Below are 18648 nucleotides of genomic sequence, written 5' to 3'. Positions count from 1 at the left end.
AGTGCTGAAATTAAAGGTGTCTGCCACCAGCGTCCAGCATAGTCATAGTATTTTATTTTTAAGGTTCAAATTTTTCAAAGATAAAATTTGCATTTCTAAATAAATAACACAAATGAAGCCATTTACTAAAATCAAACAGGTAAAAATGAACAGCTATTTAAAGTTAGACGTACTCCTGAAAAAATTCTTAAAAGTCTTAATACAGAACTGATTTCAGTGTTATTCTGAGTAAAAGTATCTATTAATTTTTGTTTCTCCATGCGTTTGTGTGAGAGTGTATGCATATGTGGGATGCTTGTGGGGCCCAGAAGAAGGTATCCAGTTTCTTGACATTGGAGTTGCAAGTGATTGGGAGCTACTCAGCAAGAGTGCTGGACTCCAGCCCTCATGGTAGAGCATCAAGTGCTCTTAACTGCTGAGCCATCTCTTTTTCCCCAATACTGTCTTTAATTCATGTATCTGTAATGCAAGTCATAACATAGAATGTAGCTGACAGACCACGCAGCTTGCAACCTGGTTCTAATTCATTTCAGTGATTTGCATTGTGGTCAAACTTAGCAAAATGTATTATCACCTTCAAGTTTTTAATTAGAGTTTTTAAAATAGTAATTTTTTAAGATAAAATTCAGTCTTGAGTAAGCTGACTTAAAAGGGCTTTTATTGTATAATTGAGTTTTACTGAATAATCCAAGTCTTTGGGTGTTTTATACTTGAACCATAGTGGTTCATGAGCATATAATATTGTAGCTTCTTTGAAACGTGGTCATTTGATGGGCCATGTATAAGGAGGCCTGGGGTTCATTCTCCAGCACCCTTGGTCACTGAATCACTGACCAGTACTAGTATAAGTAATAAAAATTAGACAAGCTATGACTACCAACTGATTCCTTAAAGTAATAGCTTAAGTTACTGGTAACTCATAGCCTGAGTCAAGAGTGTCAGGCTTAATTGTTTCACAGACTATTGGGAAATTATTTTGAGGAGCTTTTTAAAATACATTTTTGATTTTGCAAGATAATTTTTCTTTCAAAGGTCACTCCTGTGTGAGAAATTCTGAATTTGTCATAGATGATGACTGTATAATGAGTCCTACAGACTGAGTGGTGCACTTCCCGTAATAAGATCTTAAAAGTCTTTGTAAAACCAAGCCACTTCATGGAAGACATTTAGGATCGAGTCAAGTTGATTCACATGTTTCCTTTGTTCAGTATGACTTCTTTTTCTAAGTATGTTAAGATTTTAGTATAAAGTTCCAATTACAGTTATAATGTGCTCAATATGGAAGTCCTGACTTTCATGCAACAAATATGTCCAGCACAGTTGGCATATATAAAGACTTACAGAGCAGAAAGACCCAATGCACAAGAGAAAAACAGAAATCCCCCATATTTTTGCCTTCAAAAAAACCCCCTATTTTGTTGTGTTTTATTTTTAAGATTTAATTTTATTTGTGTATTTGTGTATGGTTCTGTGCACCTGAGTGCATTGGTAGTTGAGGCCAGAAGAGGGAGTTCTCTGGAGCTGGAGTTACAGACTGCAGGCAGACGGCAGGCAAGAGCAGGGTGGTTCTTTACCGCCACACTGTCTCTCCAGCCCCTAGTTTTTACTACTGTGTATACTGTTTTATAAAGTGAATTTGCCTCAGAAATGCTACTAGCAGCTTCTTGTCACACTATTTGAAAATATACAAATATAATAAGTGAACTTCAGAACTCTAAAGTTGAGTTTATTTTTAAAACGTGGTAAGTAGATAGGGGCTAGGGAAGGGCTGTAGCCTGGTCAGTAGAGTGCTTGCCTAGCATGTAAGAAGGCCTGAGTTCATTGCCTCGCTCCTTATAGACCATGGGTGGGGGCATATACCTTTAATCCCAGCACTCCCGGAGGCAGAAGTCCAAGGTCATCCTTGGCTCTCTTAAGTGTGAGGCCAGCGCGAGACCCTGTCTCAGAAATACGGTTTTTTTTTTTTTTGAAAGTTTCCTCTTTTAAATCAGAGCTTAAATCAAACGATTAAACTAGAACTTAATGTGAATCTTGTCCTTCTAGCTCACGAATCAGTAAATGAAATATCGAGTATGCGGTATGATCAGTAGTAATTAAGAGCAGCTGCTCTGCTTGGGAGTGCTTTAAATATGCTCTGCATTTACTCCTACTTTATGCTTGCTCTCGTTTTATAAAAGAAGAAATTTAATTGCTGAGAGGTCTAGTGGCTAGTTAGAGGGTGGGAGGAGCAAAAACATTTAGTCCAGGCTGGAACTCTGAGGTCAGACACAAGTCACTGTGTTCAGTCATCATGTCTTTTCTAGTAACTGTCCTAAATACAGTCGTTAGAGTTAGTTAGAGTTCGTTTACCGAGTAAGTTAATGATGTCAAGTTGTTCGTTGTAATTCACGGACTAGAATTGTCTCTCTGCTGCTTGTGAATTATGATAGTGAATCTAATTACTGCCCCTCCCACCGTCAGTATCCCGCATCCCGTTCGGGTTTTCATCCTTGTGCATCTTCTGGTTGAGTGTCAGCTGGCATCAGGCTCCCTGGTAGGGGTGTGAGGACGCCCCGGAGGCTTAGTGTGCGGTGCGGTGCGGTGGGGTGGGTCTCTACCCTGCTGTGAAGCGCGGTCAGAGGCGTGAAGCAGCTGTGTAATCCCCTGGATGCTGACCAGGGCGCTCCCCAGTCCAGTCAGGAGCCTGCGGATTGGCTGAGCGCAGGCACACGTGACCGACATGTGGCTGTATTGGCGCAGCCTGCTGGGGTGTCACTGGAGACAGAATGGAGGTGCTGCCGGGCTCGAAAATGGGGTAGGTGTTGGGCTGGGATGGCCAGGCTTGCTGCAGAGGAGAGGGAGGAGGTGGTTTTCCCGTGGACTGCCTTCAACCGGTGACCTTTCCTTGGCACAGGGTCTGCTGCCACATGCCAAGCCTAGGAGGCAGGGGCGTCGTCCCGCTCTTCCCCCACCCCCACTGCAGCACCGGAGATGGATTTCCTGTGCTTCTGATCCTGGGATTTTGACAGAAGAGGAAGAAAGGGGGAGGGATAGAAGTGGTGAGGGGAGGCTGGGGAGAAAGCCCGTTTTGTTTTTATAATGCCTGTTGACAGTGGAGTGGAATAACAGTATCTAAGGAAACGAGGAGAGGACAACAAAGAATGGAGCATATTCATGGCGAGGAGCGAAAAGCCCTAGCCCTTTGAAAGGCTGCTTTTCCTCCTTGGCCACAAGGACACAGGCAGTGGTAGCCAAGAGTGGGCTTAGAAAGCTGCAGCTGATGGCTGATGTGGACTCTAGCGGAAAGGGCTACCAAGGATGGGAGGAAGAAAAGACATGTACTGCTGAGCCCAAGTGATCTTTTGGTTTACTGGCGAAATATTATTCAGTAGTAATGTGCCTGCTTTTGTACAGCATGTGAGAGAACTCGCTGAGAATAGGGTGGCAAAGAGATAGCAGTGTCTTTGTTAGCTACAGAGTGCAGTGCTAGTGGCTTTCTGTGGTGACTGCAGCAGGGCTTTGCTGTAGACAGCTGCAGAGGAGTAAGCGCCCTGAGCAGTCCATTTACAAGATGACAGCTCATAACTACAGCCCAGATAGGAGAAGACGCATGTTTTGCTTTTTAAAGTAGGAGCTATATCAGATTATAAATGTTTTGTGAGTGGAATGTATCAAACACTTTGATTTTTTTTTTTAATATCATGAGGACTGCCAGATGCTTTGATTTAACATAAATCCTGTAGGAAATCTTAATGCATTATGTATGGAACTGGATCTTTCCCTTTGTTAGTCTAGCTTTTATGCCATTAATTAGATCACTCAAGAGCAAATCACTTTAGAATGTAAATTACTTTGTGAAAATTGTGGACAATGAAATTTTTTATAGGCCTGATACTTAAGACCTATATTTATTAAGTAAATTTCTATTTCTTTTTTGTCATTTTAAATGAAATTTAATAAAATCTACAGATCAATATTTTAGATATACCTCTATTTCGTGAATATCTGTAAGATATACTCAGTCTAAAACATTTAAATGATATTTACTTGTACCTTGACTTAGATGTCTAAAAGTGTCCATCTTCAAATTGAGTCTTTGCCTTCTTTCTGTGCATGTCTGTAGCAACCTCTCACGCCTCCTGGCTCCCTAAACTAGACTAGCAGTGGCTCTGTGGGGTCCTCCAGGATAAGTGTCCTTCCAAGACAGTCCCTTTTAAATATTGTTATTGCGTTGTCTTAAAGAGAATTTTCAATTTTGTCTCAGTATTTTTCAAAATAATAAAGAATTATACTTGAGTAAATAATATGACAAAATTTTTATTGGCATATTAAACATTTTAATTCTTTTTTGCTTTGCTCTTTGTTGCTGTTTTAGACAGTCTCATTGTGTAGTCCAGGCTGGCTTCCAACTGACTGTGTTCCACAGAGTGGATTCAAACTCAGGATCCTTCTGCTTCAGACTTCCCAGTGCTGGGATTATAAGACTATGCCAGTATGCCAGGCCTAACTTTATTCCTGTTTTTTGGTTTTTTTTTTTTTTTTTGTTTTTTGTTTTGTTTTTTACGTTTTAATGTTATGTGATTGTGGATGTCGGGATTAAAAGTTCTTAGGATAGCTTTTAAATCTGCTAGAAACCGTAGCTAGGACTGTCACACTGAACTGACAAGTGAAGTTTAATAGCTATCACTATCCAATCCCCTGAATCTCAGTGTAGTTCTTCTTTATAGAATTCTCATGTTTACAGAACTGTTCTCATTTAATCAACTAGTGATGTAGCATTGTTTTCATTTTACTTGTTTCCCAGTATGTGACATTATCCAAGGTCATCTGTGGTGTAATGATTAGTGCTTAAGTCTGTTTCATTTTGCTTCTATAAAGTTACTGTCAATGTGTACAGCATACGAAATAGTGCATAACGTGATTTGAAACGCATTGTCATTCTAGTGGGCAAGAACCCCTGCGTACATGATTTTGAGTGTTTTGTTTTTCAAGATAGGATTTCTCTGTGTACCTTGGCTATCCTAGAACTCACTCTGTAGACCAGGCTGGCCTTGAACTCACTGAGATCCACCTCCCTCTGCCTCCCAAGCACTGGAATTAAAGGTGTGCACCACCACTGTGTGCTGAATTTTTAACTATAAAAGTGATTTATAAAAGATTTGATAGCTTGAAATCACATTTATTTATTTATTTATTTATTTATTTATTTATTTATTTAGTGTGTGTGTGTGTGTGTGTGTGTGTGTGTGTGTGTGTGTGTGATATGACAGTTTACTGGCCGAGGTTCTCCCCTCCTGCCATGTGGTTTCCAGGGATTAAACTCAGATTATCAGGCTTGATGGCAAGTACCTTTATCCCCTGAACCATCTTGGCAGCCCCATTAATTAATACATTTTAAATAATATATTTTAAATAAATCTTTAAACATTTCTACAATATTAGATTGTAATGTTTTTCAGGTTAAGTAAGAAATAGAAGACTAAGAAAAGATCACTCTGTTTATAGTGTAACATTCAACATTTCACTGAGCTTTTGTGGTCTTTAAAAGTATTTATTGGGGCTGGAGAGATGGCTCAGAGGTTAAGAACACTCACTGTTCTTCCTAAGGTCCTGAGTTTAATTCCCAGCAACCACATGGTGGCTCATAACCATCTATAGTAAGATCTGGTATGCAGGCAGAATGTTGTTTAAATAATAAATAAATCTTTAAAAAAAAGTATTTATTGTTAATTGCTATATCTAGAATTACGTGACCTATTTAGAAATTTATAAGTTAAATATGCAAAAGTATGTTTCATGAACCAAATCATGGTTCATGATTTGGTTCATGATTTTGTTTGCATGAATTACAATGTAGGTTTTTGTTTTGCTATTTTTCTCTTTCAGTGATTTTACACCATGTAACTAATATTACAGTTTTACCTGTTTAAGTGCTTTGCAACTCTAATCCCACTTCCCTTTGGAAGGATGAGTCCAGGTGAAACCTATCTGCAAAGCACCAGAAATGTGATAGCACTTGACTTGATTTAGAGAGACAAGCAACACTATGAAGAAATATGCTCGGTACATATTATTAGCATGTCAGCCACATGCCAAACCTCAGAAAGGTGCTGAAGAACCAGAGAAAACCTGGGAACCAACCTTCATGAGACTAAGAATAAACTGTGTGAAATTGGAATGCACGTTGAACACTGAATGCTTTGGTTAGCCCTGGGCACCTTTTTAAAGGTTTATATAATGTGAAATATTTTCTGATTTTCAGGAAAAGGGGGGATTGTTCTTTGAGGTTCTGTGCTTTTTGGTAAGATCTGCTGAAATCACAGCTAGGTTATGAACATCTTGAAGGTTGAGTGGGATGGTTTCTAGATCGTTTAGTCCTAGCAGACAGTTACATATTCAGTTTGGTTTTGGATAATGCAGGGAGCCCCAGTTGTTTTGGTACAGGTGACGTGTTATATCAGGAGAACTTTCTCTTTATTTTCACCTTCTCCTTCAATTCTTCCTTTCAAGTGTGTCTTGGTTTTACAGTGCTGGAGATCAAACCCCACAGCCTTCGTGCTACAGTAGCCTCTGCCATGGGGCCATGAGCATTTTGAAGTGTACAGTTCCCTGGTGTTGAATGCATTGTGCATCTATAACCACCATCATCTCCAGAATTTGTGGAAACTTTGAGAAAATTAAAGCCCTATTTCTCTTGTCCCTTGATACCTAGCAACCAGCATACTACTTTATACCTCTGTGAATTTGCCTGTTGTAGGAACTTCATATAAAAAAGACTCCTATATTTGTCTTCTTGTGCCCGGCTTAATCATATTTCAGTTTCTTCTGTTTCAGTTTCTTTCCTTTTGAAGGCTAAATAATATTCTGTTAAATGCATACTACATTTTGTTTATTCATCCACCTCTCAAAGAATACCTCCATTTTGTCATGAGTAATACTGTGATCACATGTGTACTGAGAACTGTTGTCTCTGCTTTCAGGTTCTTTGTATACAGTTACCCGGATGTTTGACTCACTGCTGTTTTAAGACCTATCCACTTTATCTTCTGTCCATTGATTTTGTAGTGCTAACACAGTTGTTTAGCATCCCATGTTTATTTTCACTCTAGTGGAGGCTGTAGGGTGCTCGCTGCTAAAGTCCTCTTACACAGACTGCAGTGGTGCGCACCTGTTCATGCCTGTCCACTTGTTGTCTTGGTTATGTGCGACTGTGTAACAAATCACATCAAACTTAATGGCTGGAAATGACATCCTGGCTTAGATTATAAGCATTTATTGTTTGCAGGAAGCAGAAATTCAGGAACATCTTGTTTATGTGAGAAAACTCCAATTTCTCAGGAAGATACAATCGAGATTTTGGTCATCTTGGCAGTCATCGGGTCTTGACTAGAACTGAAGCTGATTCCAAGATGGCTCACTCACATAGCCTGTCTCCCAGATGGCTATTGGCAAGCAGTCTCAGTTGCTTGGTTTGTAGATCTCCATGGGAATGCTTGAATGTCTTCTTGACATGGCAGCTGGCTTTCTCCCAATGAACACAGCACAAAAGAGGAAAAAAGAAACATGACCTGGTCTCCGAATCTGTACACCGTCATTTCTGTTGTCTTTCCTTTATTAAGAGCCATGTAGTCTAGCCTACAAAAAAGGTGAATTAGGCCTCTTAAAGGAGTAGAGTCAGAGAATTGGTATAAACATTTGAAGGTCGTTGCAGAGGTGACCATGTCACTGGAATTTAGCCCTAAGAAAAACGGTCACCATATTGGCATTGCTTTCTGTTACTGTTGTAAAAATTACCACAAATTGGGTGGGTGGGATTGGTTGGTTTTTGAGACAGGGTCTTGAATAGCATGGGTTAGCCTTGAACTCTGTATGTAGCTGGGGATGGCTGTGAGTTGTTAGTAATCATCAGCCTCTTCTCCTGGATTAGGTGTGTACCCAGTTTTAGGTGGTGCTGGGATCAAACCCAGGGCTTTGTGTGTGTGCCAGCTGAGCCACATATACCTCTACAGCTAAGCTACATGAAGCTTAGCTTCATGGTCTAAAACAAATATATACTACTACCTGTTCTTGGAGGTCAGAAGTTGGCATAGTTTTCATTGGACCAGAGTGAAGAAACACTTCAGAAACTCTGCATTTAAAAGCTGCAGAGAAGATTCATTTCTTTGCCTCCCCCTACCCCCCTGCCTCCTTCATTCCCTTTCTTCACCATTGGCAGCATAGTTCATTTCCCTCTGAGTCTGACCCTTCACTTCTGTTGTCAGACAGACCTTTTGTCTTCCTTTCTAAGAACATAGATGGTAACACTGGTTTTACTACATAGTTACAATCACCTCTGCAAAGTCCCCGTGGCCAAGGAAAGCCATGCATGCGTGGGCTTGGGAGATCACAGCATGGATAGCTTCTTGGGTCACCATTTTGTTTACCACACGTGTCTTGACACAGCTTCTTTCCTCAAGCATTTTGAAAATAATTCTTCTGTGAATGAGTATTACATTTGAGGTGAGATTAAATTCAAATTTTCATTTAAGGTGTAATTGTAACATTGAAATAGGTTTTCTATCATTTATTGTTAGAATACTGGCTTTCTCATCAGTTAAATGTTTATCTCTGTGTTAGTTACTTAGGTCTCAGCCGTGCTAGGAACAGAAAAGAAGTCATTCTTTAGCCTTCACACTTGTTGCAGCACCTTTTATGGGCTCTCCAATAAACCCCAGCCTCCTTACACTGTCTAACCGTCAGGCCACAGCGGTGTTTCCATCTCTGTCTTCATTGTTTTCTTGATGCCTCCCAGACTAATTTAGTAATCATGTGTTCCTGTATATATATCTTTTTTTTTTCAACTTCTGAACTTTGATCATGGCATTCTTGTTATTGAACTTGGGGGTCACAGTCTGTACCCCAAGTCAGCTCTTGTCATCCGTCCTCAGCAATTGAAAGCCAAATTAAAAGTGGGAAGCAGATTTACTCAATCTGGCCACATTGGGAACAGAGACAGATACATAGTCCGTCCGTCCCCCCACCCCCAGCCGCCAATCTCACCTTGTCTGTCCTGAAGTAAGATTACAGCTAAAATAGAGGACCTATGGTGTGTATGTCTCAGCAGCTCTGGTCAGGATATGTGGCCACCACCATCAAGGTGGCCCATCCTAGTCTGGTCTCCAGTCTCATTTTGTAATCTGAGAGGTTTTTACAACTGGAAAATCTTTTGCCAGGAAGCAAGTTCCCCTCTGGCTGAGGCCTTTTCCTTTTTCCAGCATAGAATCTTGGGAATTTTTTTATTTCTTTGAGGGGTCCCATTTCAGTCATTTGATAGATTCAAAGACACAGGTATCCCTTTGGAATATCTTCATTTCTGCCAGGCCTGTTGCCTTCCTTTCCTGGAATACTATCCTCTCATGTTTATGTTGGTGTCTGCAGTGCACTGTTGGATGAAGCGGTGTGCAGAGGCTGTGAGCCAAGAGACCAGCATGTGGCAAACACAAGCCCGATAGGTTTGTGTAGTGATCTTGTTTACCCTTTTCCGGGATGAGCCTCCTGCCCCCAGGTTCCAAGTGACTTCATAACAGGGAATATATTAGCTTAGCTTTTATATTATTTTCCCAGAGCTGTTGTAACAAGTGTCACAAACTGGTGGTTTAGAACTTTAGAAATTTGTGATTTTAGTATTCTGGAGGCTAGAAATACAGAACCAGTATATTGGCAAGGTGAAGTCTTATTGAATACTCCAAGGAAGACTTTTTTCTTTCTTAATTTTTGATGCTTGCTGGCATTCATTAGCTTGCAGCTACCTCTCCAAGGGTCTGTTTTCATTGTTACGTAATATTCCTACTATGTGTCTTTGTGTTTGTTTATTCACATGGCCTTGAATTGTACCAATCTTTGACTTAGGTCCTGCTTTAATACAGTGTCTTAGCTTTATTACTAATGCAGAGACCCTATCTGCAAAAGGTTCATATTCATAGGTTCCTGTGACTCAAACACAGTCCAACCCACTGTTGGAAACAAAAGTCAGAAACATACAAAAGAACACACAAACATAGTTCTGCAAGATGATTTCTCTTTTTTGCAACAAGGGTAGGTACTAGTACCAAAACCCCTGCTAGGCAGCATAGTTTAAGAGTAGAAACCAGCCCTGGGCTTATCCCTGACTTAGATGGAAACTGCATCTAATCCCAGTGATGGGAGCTTGACCTAACATTCTGGCATGATTGGCGCTATCGGCCCAAAGTGGAAGGGAGGATGCTTCTGGGCTAACTACTTTTGATAGGAAAAAAAATTTCTTACATCATTAACCCCCGCTTACAATGTTGGAGTGGTAGTGTATGGGTAAGAATTTATCAAATGTTAGTTGATTCCATGATGTAGCCACAGAGAGGAATCCATTATCTTATTCTTCAGTGGAAGATTATCTTTTGTTTTTCTCAGTTTGTCTTATTTTTCTGTTTGCTTCTGTAACTGATAGTGTAGATAATTTCTCTTCTTTTTCTCATGCGTTTACCTTCTATGTGACTGTCATTAGGAACATTTTATGGAATTACAGAAGCTACATATCACATGCAGACCTCTCCTAAAGGTGTGTGTGTGTGTGTTGAAGAGACAGAACATGTCAAAGTAAAATAGAGCATTATTAGACCGAAGTTTGTCATGCTTCCTGCTCATTCAGCAAGAATACGCATTGTTGACTAGAGGTGTCAGGAAGGCTTAAAAGAATAAGATATGTTACAACAAAGCAGAAGATAAAACAGCATGGCACTCAACAAGAGAAAGTTAACAGACATGCACACATGCGCACACACTACAGAGATACAGAACCATATGCAGAAAATACTGAAGAGAGACTGAGTGGGGAGTTATTTTGGAAACTAGTAGAAGATAAGTCTGGAAGGTGTTACCGGGTGAAAGAGACAGAAATTAAAGCTTGCTCTTTAGGAATGTGAGCGTTGGACATTAGTATGGATTTGACCCCTGACCTAGCCTTTTGGTCTGAGTTCTTGGGAGTTAATTGCCATTTGGACATCTCTTTTTTTCTTAATTCTAAAAAGAAGAGTGATACCTACTTCAAGGTAGTTGTAAGGCTCAAAGGGTAATGGATTGAACACAACACATTCATAGAATATGGCATATACTCTCGATTTCACATACATATCAGACACATAAGGGCATGTATAGAGAATTTAAATAATATGCCATAGCTAGGAAACAAGGTATAGAAGTTTCAGAATTTTATATACTCTTAAAATTTTTTTAGGTCGATAAATCATTAGAGTTAGTCATGTTCCTGAGTAAGCAAACGTTTACAAAGTTAATGCTAGTAGTTTCATAGTCTCCAGCCAATCTCGTAGGCATATGTCAGAGATGATAACAGATTGGAACCATTCACGCCTCAGAGATGAGAAAATCCTTGCAGTGTCATCTAGATCAGCAGTTCTTAACCTGTGAGTCAGATGATCCTGCTTTCTCATAATTTAACAGCCATCAGAAAACAGATATTTACATTACGGTTCATAACAGTAGCAAAATTAGTTATGAAGTAGCAACAAAAATAACTTTATGGGTGTTGGTCACCACAGCTTGAGGAACCTCATTAAAGGGCCACAGCATTAGGAAGGTTCAGAACCACTGCCCTAGATAAAAAAGGAAATCGTGAGTTTTCTAGAAATAAGGAGGGCTCTTAGATTTAAGACTGTATAGTCCAAAACAAAACAAAACAAAAAAAACAAAAAAACACCAGGTGCCCTTAACAGTTACATTGTCAAGGAAACCAACATAGAAACATGTTAATAAAAGGAAGTAAATGCTCATTTTAATTATAAGAAGAAAAAATAGAAAATACAAGGCTATAATTAGTAAAAGATATTTAACACCAATTGTAAAGATTAGAGAAAGATAAAAAACCCTACAAAGTTTAAAGGAACAAAAGACTAGACAAACAAGAGTGAGAAAAAAGGACCAAGATTTTAAAAATAATAGAATATATACTATGCTGACAATATACTTAGCCAACTAGAGGAAACACATTGGTAAAAATTAACATTAAATTAACTTAGCAACTGAAGAAATTTATAAGCAGTTTGAAGGCTCTTCCTTTGCAGAGGGAACTTTGTAATTTGAATCCTAGCTGGTTTTCACAGGATAGTATTCAAACTATTCCAGATCACATTAAAACATGAGACACGCACCACTTCCTTTTATGGAGATAGCATAATCTTCATTCAAAATCTTATCTTGAAGCACTGTGAAAATTGCCAGGTGTGGTGGCACATGCCTTTCTGCCCAGCTGTTAGAAAGCAGAGTCAAGAAGATGGCTGTGAGTTCAAGACAAGCCTGGTTGATATAATAGGTTACCTCTTATTATTTAAAAGTAATTATTAATCTTGGAAATTTTTCATTAGCCTTTGAAGTTATGTGGACTACCTTTGGGTATTTGAAAGCCAGAAAAGATGCCAGGGTTTTGCAAACTGCTACCAGTTTTTATAAATTGGCTTTATTTCTAGGATAGTCATGCCTTCCCATTTTTGTGTTTATGAGAATGCTTTTGTACCAGAAGACCAGAAGGTGTGACAGGAATCGTGTTGGCCTACAAACGCTTATAATATTGGTTGTTTTCCCTTACAGAGAATATGTGTAGCTTGGTGTGGTGGCACAGGCCTTTAAGCCCAGCATGTGGGAGGCAGAGGCAGAAGGAGCTCAGTGATTGTGAGCTTAGTTTGGACTACATAGGGAGGTTAAACTAGCCAGGGCTACGTAGTGAGACCTTGCCATCCCCAAAAAAGAAAAGGTTTGCCACCTCTGCTTTTTCATAATTTAACTGTGATGGCCACCTTAGAGTGTACCACATTAGGTCCAGACAACATACATGGCCATTTTCAGAAAGTAAGAAAGGAGGGGTAGGAAAAGAAGGCAAGAGTAAATGTCACTGGCTGTGAAGCAGAGAGCAGAAAGACAGTGGGTAAGGTCTGCAGTGGTTGTTAGAGAAAGCTAAGGTGAGGGAGAAATTGAATCCTTTGTTAAATTAGCATATTAATTTTGAGTCTGACAATGTTGTTACATTTTTAATTTAAGATTTGTTTCTTTCCCTGCTTTTATTCTACCTCTGGGCTGTAGTGAAAAGTAGCAGTAGTGTGCAGACACCTGTGCTTTGTTTTGTTATAAAGAGGCGGTGTGCCACTTTGTGTGAGGCGTGTGTGTGTGTGTGTGTGTGTGTGTGTGTGTGTGTGTGTGTGTGTGTGCGCGCGCGCGTGCTTGGGGTCATGGGGGTGCGGCCAGTCCGGTGTCACTCCTCAAGGGCCAACCACAATATTTTTTGAGACAGGCTCTCACTGCCCTGATTAGGTTAGGCTGGGTGGCCTGGTGAGTCCTAGGGATCCTCCTGTCTCTGCCTCCCCCATGCTGGGATTACAGGCAGAAGTTGCCCTTCAAACAAAACAAAACAAAATCTTACCTGTTGGGTATCAGCTCAGACCCTCATGTTGGCACTGCAGCATTTAACAAATGAGCCATCCCCAGCCTGATATTAATGATGTGGGACCAGGCATGGTAGCTTGCACCAGTAATTCCTGTAAGGGTGCTCCAGGCCAGCCTGGTTTACAAAGCAAGACCCAGTCTAAAAACAAAGCAGCCAAAATTACAAAGGGCTCAGTGATAAGATCTCTTGCCTAATATGCAGAGGCCCTGGGTTCAATGTCCAACATTGAAAAACAAAACAAAAAGTTTATTGTAAAGTTTAGCAGCTTCCCTCCTATTTCTAGTTTATAAAGAACTTTTGATTTTTCAAGACAGGGTTTCCCTGTGTAGCCTTGGTTGTCCTGGACTTACTTTGTAGACCAGGCTGGAACTCTGCCTCACCGAGTGCTAGGATTAAAGGCATGTGCTACCACATACTACTGACATTTGTCAAGAATTTTTTTCCTGTGTTAATAATCGCATCTTTCTAAAATGTCAATATTTTAATGGAATAAGTGATATTAATAAACTATTTACATTCCTAGAATAAGCTCAGTTTGGTTCTTTACTGTGCATTCTGTTTTCTGATACTTGCTTTAGGGTTTTTGAATCAATATTTGTGAATAGCAAAAGCCTATGTTGTTTTGTTCACATAGTCTTTGAATTTCATACCGTGTTTGTCACATTGTTCCTGTAGATATATGGAAGAGTATTTCTCTGTTCTTGAAAGGGTTTGTGTAAGGTTGGAGAGATTTTTCTCTCTCTCTCTTAATATGTTTGGATCTTCTGGTTAGATGCTGGAAGGATAAGGGAAATATTTAACCACTGTTTCATTTAAGACCTCAGTGACTGGCAGCCTTCATTTTTGAGTTTTTGTCTTTTTTTTTTTTCTTTTCTTTTAAACAAAAACAAAACAAGGTTTCTCTGTAGCCCTAGCTGACCTAGAACTCGCTCTGTAGACCAGGCTGACCTCAAACTCAGATCTGCCTGCCAGTGCCTCCTGAGTGCTGAGATTAAAGGTATGTGCCACCACTACCCAGCACAGCCTCATTTTTAATGCCAGTGTGGTAATGCTACTGTATAAAAAAGAAAACTCTCCCATTTGAAGCAGACTAAGAACTGAATCTATTCTGATCTCTAGTTAACAAGTACCCTCTTTAGAGAACTCTAGGTGGCCTTCTGCGGGCCTTTCAGACATTTCAGCCTCTGTCCTGGGAGTCTAGTTCCTTAGCACACAAGTCCCAGGGTTCAGTCCCTAGCACAAAACCTATCGGTTCTTGGTACAGCTTTGCTTAGTTTGCACTTTGAGGAGCAGAGCAGTCCTTGTGGCTGTCTTTTGGTTTGGCTTTACATGTAAAGGGAACCTGGAAAGAGCTGAGCAAAAGTGTTTGTTCAGCAATTGCTGAGCAATATTTCAGATGTTTCCTTTATCCTATACTCTATGTGTTTTTACTTTCATATTTTAAAAATTGTATTTTAATGATTGATTGATTAATTTCTATGTCAATATTACAGCTTAAAAACTTTATTCAGGCTGTTCATGGAGGCACATATGTTTAATCCCAACACTGGGGAGGTGGAGGCAGTTGGATCACTGTAAAATTATAGGACAACCAGGTTTATGTGGTGAGACGCTTTCTCAAAAACAGCACGTTCATGTGCGCATGTACCTACATACATACACACATACACACACAACCCATATTCAAATAACTTCAGTCTTAAAGAAGACTAGAAACTACAGAAAATTAGTTCCCATACACACTTTGCTCAGCTCTCTCCAGGTTCCCTTTACATGTTTTTAACTATTCAAACTAAGAAAATAGAAAATGAACTATACCACTGGAAGCCAGTATGGTGTTGTCTCAGCTCTGGGATGCCATGCACAAGGATTGCTACAAGTTGGAGGCTAGCCCAGCATGTGTAGTGAGTATGAGGACAGCTTGGGCTTCCGTGTAAATACATCTTGGGTCTACTCCACTGTCATTTTATATTTTTGCTAGTTATTTTTTTTTTAATGTGTAGCTATAGAAAGCAAAACCCAAAGTAAACCTTATGTTGAATTTTTATTGGAATTATATGAGTTATAAGTTAATTTCGGTAGAAATAGCATGTTTATGGTGCTGAATCTTCATGCACAGGCATGCCTTCCCATTTATTGAAGATCTTGTAAAGTTTACAACATCCATCTATATGTTTCCAGGGGATTACTTCTATGAAAATTAAAGAAGCCATACATTTATATACTGGTCATGCCAGGGACCTCTTATTACTGAGCTGTTCTCTTTCTTGTCTCCTCTATCCTCTCTACTTTCTTTGACGTCTTTTAAAGTCATCTACTTTCCTTTTTCAAGTATCTTTTAGCCTCAGTTTGAACACAGACCACTTTTGCCATAGAATGGCTGCAGTTGTGTGTCATCTCAAATCTCTGGAACTACTTAAGCATGGGTGACATTTTAAGACAAGCCTTTCACTAAACAAAAGTGGTTTAGTGACTCTGGTCCCATTAACCTGTTCTAGTGCTGAAACCCTATAAACTGTGTTCAAATCAGAGACTAAAGTACATTACTTATACAAATTCTTCATCCGTGGTTGTGTTCTGTAAGTTGGACAGACAGGACTAGTTAGAGCAGCTTTAACCTTGAAAGGTCTTCCCAGATAGAACTCTTACCTGTGGAAATGCAAATATCCTCAAGTAGGACTGAGGCTCTGCCTTCGCTTTAACCCTGTTTCTCTTCAGCTTAGACCCCCGTGTTCTGCCCTCTTAGGAAACTACTGCTACTTGAAGACGTCGTCTGGAGACCAAATCCACACAAAAGCATCATCCCTCCTGTCTGGAGAGTTTGGCTTCCTTTGTCTCTCTCTTCAAAACAAAACAAGCAGCAACTCCCTTTGTAGTAGTGAATTTCAAAATCCTTTTTAACCTTGTAGGTCCAAGGGTAGCCAAGGATGGCTGCAGCTGCATATGATCAGTTGTTAAAGCAAGTTGAGGCACTGAAGATGGAGAACTCAAATCTTCGACAAGAGCTAGAAGATAATTCCAATCATCTTACAAAACTGGAAACTGAGGCATCCAATATGAAGGTATCAAGACCACAACTTTTAAGTATTCCCTCCACTTTCAGTATTCCCTCTTATAGACTTGGAATAGCTAAGACACTTTACTTACTCAAAGCTACATATAAACTCTTAAAAAAGTTCACATTCTTAGTAAATGTGCTAAATTAATCTACCACAAATCATGTAAGAAAATAAATTAACCTTGGTTACTAGTTCATTCTTAGTTTTTAAGTTTAAAAATAAGACCCCAATTTTATCATTACACTCAGTTTAGTGGAGGGTTTTCTGTATAGCTCATAGAAATTAGCGTTATTTTGCAGTGTGTCTCAAATATTACATTGTCTTATTTAGAAAGTACAAGTCATCAAGCCTAGGTGATGTTTTCCATGGCACTTCCAAGCCCTGAAGTTGGTTTGCCAGAGCAAGAAAGGTTACAGATTATTTAGTATGTAGAGAAGAAAACCTTCTGTCTTCAAGGAAATTGATTAAAACTTCAGTTACTTTAATCTCCAGTTAGGCAACTTCCCACTGGGCTTAATAACTTCATAAAATTGGAAATTGAATAGAATCAATAGAAATGTTTTACTTCCTTCCCTTAAAAGGAAGTGTTTGTGTGGTTTCTGTTGCTTGGCTATTTTAACATCTTAATTCATGGCCTTTCCTCTGAGCACTCTACTTCCTCATCTTTACATATTTCCTAATCTGTCTAGTTTCTCTATCACTTCAGAGTCTCCTTTCTTTTCTAGCTGCTGTATATCACTGAAGAAACTGTTTTTCTCTACTTTATCCTTTAGATCCAACATTCTAACAGTTCAGACTTTTGACCTTTCATACTTTCTTAGCTATTTTTCTATTGATCTTTTTTCCATTCTAATTGCAATGAAACTCTCTGGCAATAACATATCCAAAATATTCACTTTATATCCTTCTGGAAATAGGTAAACTATACACAAACACTTGGTTTTTCTTACCACTAGCTAAATATCAGTGACTTAGAACATAGGGTCAGTTACCTAAAGGTTTAAAAAGAAAAAAGCCATTTGTTATCTTGACACATTCCAGCACAATGTGCTTTAAACTGCTGAACAGGGCATGTGTTTGTGAGAGTTCAAGGATGAAAGTACAGATATATTTGGTCTGATGTACTCTACAGACCTCGTCCTGGAGGGCCTGTTTAGACAGTAAAAAATTTATTTGTAGAAGAACTCAAATCTAGCTTAAGTTTTTGTTTAACTGCTTAAGCAAATCCAAAAGCGGTTTTTAAAAACCGCTTTGGAGGAGACATTTTAATTTGCACTTTAATCTCTATGCTGAAGTAGAATGTCTTTGAGAAGGATCATACAAGTCACACAAATGTCCATGCTGGGATATCAGGCTGCGTGTGTGTTTAAACGTGGCCCAGTCTGTTTCAGGAGTCATAGAATTTAAGGTGCGCCTGGATTCAGTGAGTTCTTGACTGTTTCTGCACACATCCTTGCCAGTCCATTCATGTGTTTCATTAGGACTGGGCTTATGACATCAGCAATTACAGCCTTCAGTGAAGTTATTCCTGTATTGCTTCCTTAACGGGCTCTGCTGTTTAAAGAGCAGAACCGTAACCTCTTCTGTCTTATACTCATTTGTAAAAATATGTCTTTGAAGCCCATGGTGCTTTCCATGTCTGTGCCGTACAGTAGTTTTTCTCCCTAAAAACACTTAGTAGATTTTGGGACACATATAATCTCGTCAAAGCATGTTTCCTGACCTTTAACCTAGGCCCCATAAAGCAAGGCAAGACATATCTGCAGTTTAAACTAGGGAAGTCTGAAATGTAAGCAGTAGTACCACCTGCTGGCAAAAGAGGATACCATCCTGCTGTTGGTTAACATGACAGCACTATAAAAGTAGAAAAGTACCATGGGGTAACAGCCAGGAAAATGTATGTATAAAGAGTTAGGGAAATATGAGCGCACCACATATTGAGGGTATTGAGGAAATACTTACTTTTAGTTATAAGTATGGTACTGTGGCTCTGCTTAGAATATATAGATATATACATAAATATATGTAAATATATATAAATAGCTATAAAAATATACATATTAAAATATTGTAAAAGAAATGGCATACCAAGTTCCCAGCATCATGAGCAGCAAATCAAGGCTGAGATTTTTGCTGCTTTTTTTC

General features: G+C 39.3%; 1 protein-coding gene across 5 annotated transcripts in view; it reads left to right on the top strand.

Moving 5' to 3' along the window:
• Apc (APC regulator of WNT signaling pathway) overlaps nucleotides 1-18648 on the top strand; it is a 98041-nt gene that overhangs the window by 21778 nt on the left and 57615 nt on the right. For all 5 annotated transcript variants that reach the window (XM_055625762.1, XM_055625760.1, XM_055625761.1 and 2 more), the window contains exon 2: nucleotides 16354-16506. In XM_055625762.1, the coding sequence (XP_055481737.1) occupies nucleotides 16372-16506 (135 nt within the window). In that variant the 5' untranslated portion in view covers nucleotides 16354-16371. The remainder of the gene's footprint in view (nucleotides 1-16353; nucleotides 16507-18648) is intronic.

This window comes from Psammomys obesus, unplaced genomic scaffold (assembly GCF_907164565.1).
Source record: "Psammomys obesus unplaced genomic scaffold, mPsaObe1.curated_primary_1811, whole genome shotgun sequence".
Lineage (NCBI taxonomy): Eukaryota > Metazoa > Chordata > Mammalia > Rodentia > Muridae > Psammomys > Psammomys obesus.
The sequence above is the reverse complement of the archived record's forward strand: the minus strand, read 5'-3'. Positions and strand labels throughout refer to the sequence as shown.